Genomic DNA, 8,102 nt, shown 5'->3' on the forward strand with positions numbered 1-8,102 from the left:
GCAGGACCCACAGCAGCCTATCCCCAGCAGGGACAGGAAGGGCTCGGGTGCTAATCCGTGCCGGCTGCCCACTGCTGACTCAGCCCAGGACGTCGCCTTCCACTTGACCTATATTTGGTGGGAGTTGTGGGGAGGGAAAGGGATTCGTGGGTTGTGGGTAGAGAGCACCTGCCCGAGCCGTACCTTGCTGATGGCCCTCAGCACCGTGGAATAGGACACCATCTACAACACACAAAGCCAAAACAAGCGCGGTGTCACACGGGGGCCGTGCCAGCGCCGCGCTCGTTGCCGAGGAACGGCAAGGTCAGGGCACGGCCCCGCTGCCTGTCACCGCAGACGGGGCCGGGGCCGGGGCGCTGACCCGGCACAAATCCAAACAGACATTTTTAGGTGATCGCTGATGTGTTTCACACAAACTTTAGGCGATATTAAACGCCGGGATGTGGAAGCGCGGAGCTCACGGCGAGCGCGGAGGCTCTCGGGGGGCAGAATTCCCACCCCGGGCGGTGGCAGAGGCTATTTATGGAAACATCCCTGCCTGGGGCACGCGCTGAGCCCTCCTCCGCCCGCCCCAGCTCTGGAAAGGCTCAGGTGGGGGACTTGGGGTGTCTGCCCAGCCCAGGACAGGCTCAGATGGGGAATTTGGGGTGTCTGCCCACCACCAGCATCCCAGTTTCTTTGTTAAGAACCTCACTGGGGCTGGGAGGTGTCCCACAGTAGTGCCAGCAGATCCTTACCTGGGAGCTGATGGCATATTTCAAGTAGGACAAGATGAGTGGGTTTGGGGATGGCCCGATCATGGCCTGTTCCAGGAGAGCCTCTGCAAGGAAAGAGAGGGGCCGGGGGGTCCCAGGTCAGCATGTGGGGACACAGGTACACACAGACACGCTGCTCTGCCCTCACCCCAGAGTGAAGCCGGCAAAGCCCAACTGTGTCAACCACAGTGACTCCGCACCACCTTTCCCCAAAATTCACTGAATCCCACAACTTTCTAATCCCCGATGGCACAAGCCAGTGAATAATTCAGGCTTAGCCTCCTGCTAACTCAGCTCTCCCAGGCACTCTGGCCCCAAAACTGCGCCTGCTGCTCTCCGAACACATTCCCCTCCCTCCCACCTCCTGCCCCACAGCCTCCACCGAGTGGCTTTTGCGCGGGCACCCGGGGCTGAGCTCGGGGCTGCCAGTCCCCTGCGCTGGGCCCGGCCCTGCCCGTCTGGCCCTCGGTGGCCCGAGGGGCTCTGCCCGTCCCATCTGCTCAGCCAAGCCTTTAATTGCCCATTTGAGCCATGGCAGAGCGCAGGAAGCACCTCCCCGAGCAGGCCCCGGGCTGTGGCTCGGGCTGCAAGTAGGTCAGAGCACCCAGATGTAAAAGGGGGAGCAGCAGCCGGGTGGGAAGTTGTCGCCCCAAAGCCGAGGAGGAGCCGCCGGCGGATCCCGAGCGCGGGAGCAGGAGACTCCCTGGGTCTCGCTCCAAGGCTCAGACCTGGGCCAAGAGCGTCTGGGATGAGGACAGAAGGTGGTGGCAGCCGTCCCCTCCCCAGCCCAGCCCAGAGTGCCACCACGAGCCAGCCACATGCTGCTCCCCGCTGCAGACGTGTCAGCAGCGATCTGCCGGCCCTGCCGTGAGCCCGGCAGCCTGTGCCAGCTTTCCCTCCTTTGTACTTCCAAAGCTGAAAGGCACAAGCTTGGGGAAGGACAGCTCTGGGCACTGTGGTGAGGAAGGGAGCTGCTGTTCCAGCCATGGGGGCCTCGGGAATAGGCTCTCCCTGTGTGCTCGGAGTCGGGGTTGGCATCCTGCCTTTGGGGCTCCCAAAAGGAAAAGGGGACATGGCTCCTTCCCCTCCTGGCATATGGGCTGCCCCCAACAAAGCCTGGGCTGCTGAGCCTTCCCCTGGCTGAGTGTGGGCCAGGAGAAACCTGTTCCTACAGAAATCACAGGGAATTACCATCTCTGGCCCTGTTTTTGGGGATACGCAGACGAGCCCACGCCAAGCACCCCACAGGCCTCGCTGCCAGCAGAGCAGGAGCTGGTGCCACCAGGGTGGGAACAGGCACCAGGGAGCCCCAGGGACCAGCTGGGCAGCAGCAGGAATGGCCCTCCAGCCAACCACCCCCACACCCAGCAAATCCATCCAAAGCAAATCCATCTCCCCACAGCCACAGCTCCTGCTCGGCCCCTCCAGCCCCACATGAGAGGGGACAAACCCGGCCAGAGCAGCTCAGGGTGTGACAAAACCCAGACACTGTCAGAAAAACCACTGGAAGGGTGGAGAGAGGGGAAAAATATCCACTGGGGAAAGATTTCCCCCTTGGAAGCATGAGATCTGCTGCCTATGTGGGGCTGGTTCCCTTTAAACCCCCCAGAGCAGCGATCCCTGGCTCTGTTTATTTATCCAGGGACGTGCTGCACAGGGAAAATCCCAGCACCAAATTTCTATAATTAGCAGGAGAGCCTGGCAAATCTTTAAACCAAAGGTCCCAGCCTTTGGCAGGATTTGTGTGAAATGCCCTTGAACTGGACTGGGAAAAGGAACCCCCCCCCCAGCCAGAGTGGGAAGCGGCCTCGGGAGCAGCAGCTGGCTCCTGTGCAGGGAAAGAACCAGGGAATCAGGGAATCATTAAGGCTGGAAAGACCTCGAGCATCACCAAGTCCAACCTTTAACCAGCACTGCCATGTCACCACTAGTCCGTGCCCCCAAGTGCCACATCCACATGTTTCTGAACCCTTCTAGGGATGGTGACTCCACCACAGCCTGTTCCAATGCCTGACCACCTTTTCCACAAAGAAATCTCCCCTAATATCCAGTCTAATCCCCTCCTGGCAAAACTCAGTCCCAAAAGCCAGGTTGCATGGACTCCTGAACCCTCACAGGGGGAAAAAGGAGGGGAATGACCCCAAAATGGATCCAAAGGGCTGGGGGAACACTCAGGAATGGGTTAAAGGGGTTGGAAAAGAGCATTTTGGCATGAAAAGTAGTGTGGGAAGGGGGTGGAGGGGCCCAAAATGCAACAGAGACCTCCAAAATACCCTTGTCTGCAGCCCAGAGGGTTGACACCCCAAAACCCACCCCCAGAACACCTCTGTGTGCCCAGCGAGGAGGGGAAAGCCCCCCAGCCCCCCGGACCTGCCAGGTTGAGGATGTCCCAGGTAGCTCCGCGGGGGAAGAACCGCTTCATGTTTATGGCCCATTGGTAGTCGCTCCATCGCTCCTTCCAGGCCTGAAGGATGGCCTGCTTCAGGTTCACCACCTTCATGGTCACCCTGCGGACGGAGAGCTCAGGGGGGACGGAGCCCTCTCCCCCACCGGGAAGGGCAGAGCGGGCCCGAGGGGCAGCGGGCCCGGCGGGGAGCGCGGCCCAGCGGCTCCGGGGGGAACGGCCGAGGGGCCCGCCCTCTTCCCGGGGCCGGGGGGTGCTCGGGGGCGCTCGGAGCCGCCCCAGTGCCCGCAGGTCCCGCCGGTCCCCCCTCGGCCCTCACCGTGTCCCGGCGCCGCCGAGCGCCTCCCTTAGCGCCTGGGCACCGCCATGGCGGCACCTACCAACAAGCCGCGCGCTGATTGGGCAGCAGGGCACTCCGGGCGCGGGGGGTGATGGGAGTTGTAGTTCGAGAGGGGCTGGGGCGGGAGCGGGGGTGGAAATGGGGGGCGGGGGTGGAAATAGTAGGAGTAAGTGTGCAAATACGGGTGGGGTGTGCAGACATGGAGTGTGTGAAAACAAGGTGGGTGGAGCAGGGTTTGAGTGTGAAAAATTGGATTGTGCAAACGGAGTGAGTGTGAAAACGGGCGGTGACTGTGCAGGCGGGGGGAGGCAGAAAACAGGAGGGTGGGTGTGAAAACTGGGAGGGGGCAAACACGGAGGTGTGGGTGTGAAAACGGAGGGGGTTGTGCAAACGTGGTGGTGAGTGTGCAAACGCAGGAGTGAGTGTGCAAACCCGGGATTGGCAAACAAGGGGGTGCAAGACAGGGTGTAACTGGATGAGTGTGCAAATGGATACCCTGGTGTGGGAGGGCAGGCGTGCACACAGGCACGCGTGTATGAGCTGCCTTCCCTCCCCCACGCGTGTGTGTGCACCCAGGGCCATGTGTGCACCCAGACACGTCTGTAGACGCGCGGGGAGTGTGCATGTTCCTGCACACGTGTGCACACGCAGACACACGTGTGCTCCTGTGTGCAGACAGAGGCCCACGGGCAGGGTGCACACAGGTACCTGTGCATGGGTGCAAACACACACAGGTGTGCACACGTGTGTGCCTGCACGTGTGTGATCAGAGGTGTGTGCACAGACACGTGTGTGCTCCCGTGTGCAGACACAGACACGTGTGGGCAGAGTGCACACACCTCCACACAGGTACCCACCTGGATACACACACACAGGTGTGCACAGGAGTGTACTGCAGACACACGCGTGTGCACACACGTGTCACAGCCATGGGCTTGGGCTGCCCACCCACCCCTTCCCTGCAGCACCAGCAGCTAAAAATATCCCCAGGGACGGTGCCAGCCATCGCCATGGCAACGGGAGGATGGGGAGCAGGGCTGGGGGGGGGGCAGCCCCCTGGAACCCCCATCCCCCCAGGACCCCTAGGATCCCAACACCCCCAGAACCCCCAGAATGTGCCCAGCAGCCCCCCAGCAGCCCCAACACCCCACAACCCTCAGCACCCCAGAACCCCCAGCCCCCTAACACCCTACAACCCCCAGCACCCCCACAACACTCCCAGCTCCCCAACACCCCCAGTACCCCCAGAACACCCCAAGGGAGCCCCACACCTCTCAGGAGCAGGGTGAAGCCCCCCAGGGTGCCAGGGTGGGAGCCCAGTCACCCACTGCCCCCCCCGGCCCTGCCCGGGGGGGGCTCCACGGCCCCTTAATTCCCCAGTTAATCATTCATGGGGCCGGGGCGCAGCAAATCCCCCCGCGCCGGGGCCGGGATTAGGCGGGCGAGCGGCTGCCCAGCCGGCGAGGGGCCCCGGCAGCGGGGGGGTCCCACTGGGGGGGGCCCTGTCCATGAGGAGGGATTTCCTGTGCCGGGGGGGGGGGCCCACTCCCCGCAGCTGGCGGGGGAACAAACACCACGGGGGTCTCCAGGCAGGAGGGGACCAGAGGAGCTTCCCTGACACCCCCCACGGCACAGCACCCCCAAACCCTGGGGGGCAGGGGCTTCTGCCCTGGTGGGGTAGGGGGGCAGTGGGGGGGTGCGTGGGGGGTCGCAGCCCCCCGGGGCACTGGGGGGGCGGCCAGGCAGGGGGAAGGCGTCGAGGCCTCGGCGCCTTGGCAGGACGCCCCGGCACAGCTGCCTCCGGCCTGGGGCCGGGGGGGCCGGAAGGGGCCGGGGCTGTTCCCAGCGCCAGGGGCAGGCGGGGGGCGAGCGGGGGCCAGCACTGGGGGCTTCTCCTTCCCACGGGGTCACTGGGGCGACCAGGCCCCCCATTGCCAGGCCCTGCTGGGGGACACATGGCTGGCTCCCAGTGTTTGGCCGGGTGCGAAGGGTCTGATCCAGAGCCTGGGGACACCCTGGACCCCCCGGCTGTGGTGGGTGCTGCCCCATGGGGGTCTCCGGTGCTGCGGATGGTGCCCGGTGTCACCCCCATCCTGGGGGTCCGGGGGGGCTGCACTGCTGGCTCAGGGCTATATTTAGTGTCTCTGCTGCAGAGCAGCAGGATGAATTTTAATGAGCATGTTCCGGCCAAGCGCCTGCGCCCCAAGAACACCATGGCCCTTCTGCATCCCAAATCCCCCTGGATCAGGGTCTGCTGCAGGGCAGGGGGTCCCCACCCTGCTGAGGGGACACAGAGAGGTCTGAGCTGGCACTGGGGACACCTCATGTGGTATGAAGGGCTGCTGAGGAGTGTGAGAGGTGCCTGTCCCTGCTACTGGGGTTCCGCAGGTGAACCCCAGCCCTGCCTCACTGTCCCTGTCGGGGTGGAGGGTGCTGGACGGCCACGGGCAGGGGGATTTGGGGACACGGCGTGGTGCTGAGGTGGCCGAGCCCTGTGGGCCGGGGCAGGCAGGCTCAGCCACTGCCTTATCGCGGGCAGACGGTGTCGGGGGGCCGCGGCCACGCCGTGTTTGCCGAGGATAAAGTGTACGGAACAGGCAGAACGGGACGGGGGGGCCGTCACGCTGCCGCTGCCCCCGCCACGCTGGGACTTCCAGCCATGGGGACGGGGGGCCCAGGGTGACACAGGGACTAGGGGGCCCATAGGGGCTACAGGAACCATGGGGCTGTGGGGGACCAGGGGCAGCAGGGGGTCCAGAGGGCCCAGGGGGGGCTGTGGGGACACCCACCAGCAGCCCAGGGTGTCACTCTGCCCCGTGCCCTGGGGACCCTCATCTTCTGGGGACCCTCATTGCCTGGGGACCACCATCCTCGAGGACCACCATCCCCTGGGGACCTCTGTCCCCCACATGGCATTGTCCCCTTGTTGACCCCATTCTGAGCAGCACCATTCCCTGAGAGCCGCTGTGCTCAGGGGATCCCCCTCCCCTGGGTGCTGCCTGAGCACCCCGAGTATCCCCATCCCCTAGGGCCCCCCCACGGAAATCTTCATCCCTTGAGGACCCCCACGCTCCTGAAAGCCTTCATCCCCAGGGGCCCCCCGTCCCCCTCATTCCCTGGGTGCCACCGCCCCGCCTGTGCAGCCCAGGGAGGGGGGTACCCACGGGGTTGGAGGGTGGGGGGCGGCCAGGCCGAGCCCCCGAGGGTCCCAGGGTTGAGCTGCGGGGCGTTGGGCTGGGGGGGGGACCGGCAGCAGCGCTTTAAGCCCGGGCATGACGGGACGTGTAGTCCGGGGGGGAGAAGGGGGGGCTGGGAGCAGGGACTGCTGGGAAGGGGGTGGGGTGGGACGAGCGGGTCGGGGGGCTCCGTTGGGGGGACCCCCAGCGCCCTCTTCTGTGAGCCCCCCGGGCTTCCAGTGCACGCCACCCCCAGCACCACGGCGGGGTCCGGCTGCGGCCCCACAGCGGGGTCCGGACCCCCAGCCCCCCAGATCCCCCGGGGGGCGCAGGGGCAGGGCCCCCCGACGTGCTGGTGTCCCGCGGGGCCGGATCCCGCCCGGGGCGGTGCAGGGCCGAGTGAGACCCCCGTTTCCGGTGTGTGCCGTCCCGCGGGGCCGGTCTGGGCATCCTGGGGTGCGGAGCTGCCCCCCGCCCCGTGGGCACCGTTCCCACCCCCCGTGGGCACCGTCTCAGCTCCCCATGAGCATCATCTCCACCCCATCGCCACTCCCCCTGGGCATCGTCCCCAGCTCCCTCGGGTGCTGTTCCCAAACACTGCGGGCAGCGTCCCCAGTCCCCATTGTCACTGTCACAACATGCCCGTGGGTGCTGTCCCCATCTCCCTGTCGGTGCTGTCCCCATCCCCCGTGCACGCCCCGTTGTCACTGTCACAGCATTCCCGTGGGTGCTGTCCCCAGTCCCTGTGGACACCATCCCCACCCCGCCACGGGCATCATCCTGGGCCTCCGTGGGCACCGTCCCCGGCCCCCCTTGGGTACAGCCCCCCACTCTGTGGTCACCATTCCCCATCCCCGTTGTCACTGTCACGACATCCCCGTGGGCACCGTCCCAAACTCCTGTGGTCACCACCTTCACCCCACCACGGGCACCATCCCCGGGGCCCTGCGGGGACCGTCCCCAGCTCCCCGTGGGTGCCGTCCCCAACCCCCGTGGGCACAGCTCCCAGCCCCCACTATGTACAGCCCCCCACCCTTGTGCTCCGTCCCCGTTGTCACTGTCACCACATCCCCGCGGGCACCGCCAGGGCTCCCATCACGCACTCGGCCACGGGCACCGTCCCCACCCCGTGATCCCCGTGCCCGGCGCACACAATCCCGGGGGGGTGGGGGGGACCACCCTCCCGCGGTCCCCGCCGCTCCCCCGTGGGTCCCCACGCGGGGCCGGGCGCGGCGGGTGCAGGGAGCGGCTGCGGCCGGCGGAGGGGGCTGCGGCCGCGGCGGAGCGGAGCGGGCGGGCGGCGGGGCCGGGGGAGGGAGGAGCCAGCGCCGTTCGTCCGCCGCCGCCGCCGCCGCTGCGCCCCGCTCCGCTCCGCGCCCCGCACCGCCGCTCCGCGCCCCGCTCCGCGCCCCGCACCGCCGCCCCGC

General features: G+C 66.4%; 1 protein-coding gene across 1 annotated transcript in view; it reads right to left on the reverse strand.

Annotated features, from left to right (window-relative positions):
• Positions 1-3,534, reverse strand: part of MED24 (mediator complex subunit 24) — a 17,586-nt gene extending 14,052 nt beyond the window's left edge. Inside the window, exons 1-4 of the mRNA XM_017834210.1 lie at positions 3,479-3,534; positions 3,126-3,262; positions 738-820; positions 184-222 (exon numbers count right to left, since the gene is read on the reverse strand). Of these exons, the coding sequence (XP_017689699.1) occupies positions 184-222; positions 738-820; positions 3,126-3,255 (252 nt within the window). The 5' untranslated portion in view covers positions 3,256-3,262; positions 3,479-3,534. The remainder of the gene's footprint in view (positions 1-183; positions 223-737; positions 821-3,125; positions 3,263-3,478) is intronic.
• Between the last annotated feature and the right edge of the window lie 4,568 nt (positions 3,535-8,102).

The sequence above is a fragment of the Lepidothrix coronata genome, unplaced genomic scaffold (genome assembly GCF_001604755.1).
Source record: "Lepidothrix coronata isolate B3197 unplaced genomic scaffold, Lepidothrix_coronata-1.0 Scaffold229, whole genome shotgun sequence".
NCBI lineage: Eukaryota > Metazoa > Chordata > Aves > Passeriformes > Pipridae > Lepidothrix > Lepidothrix coronata.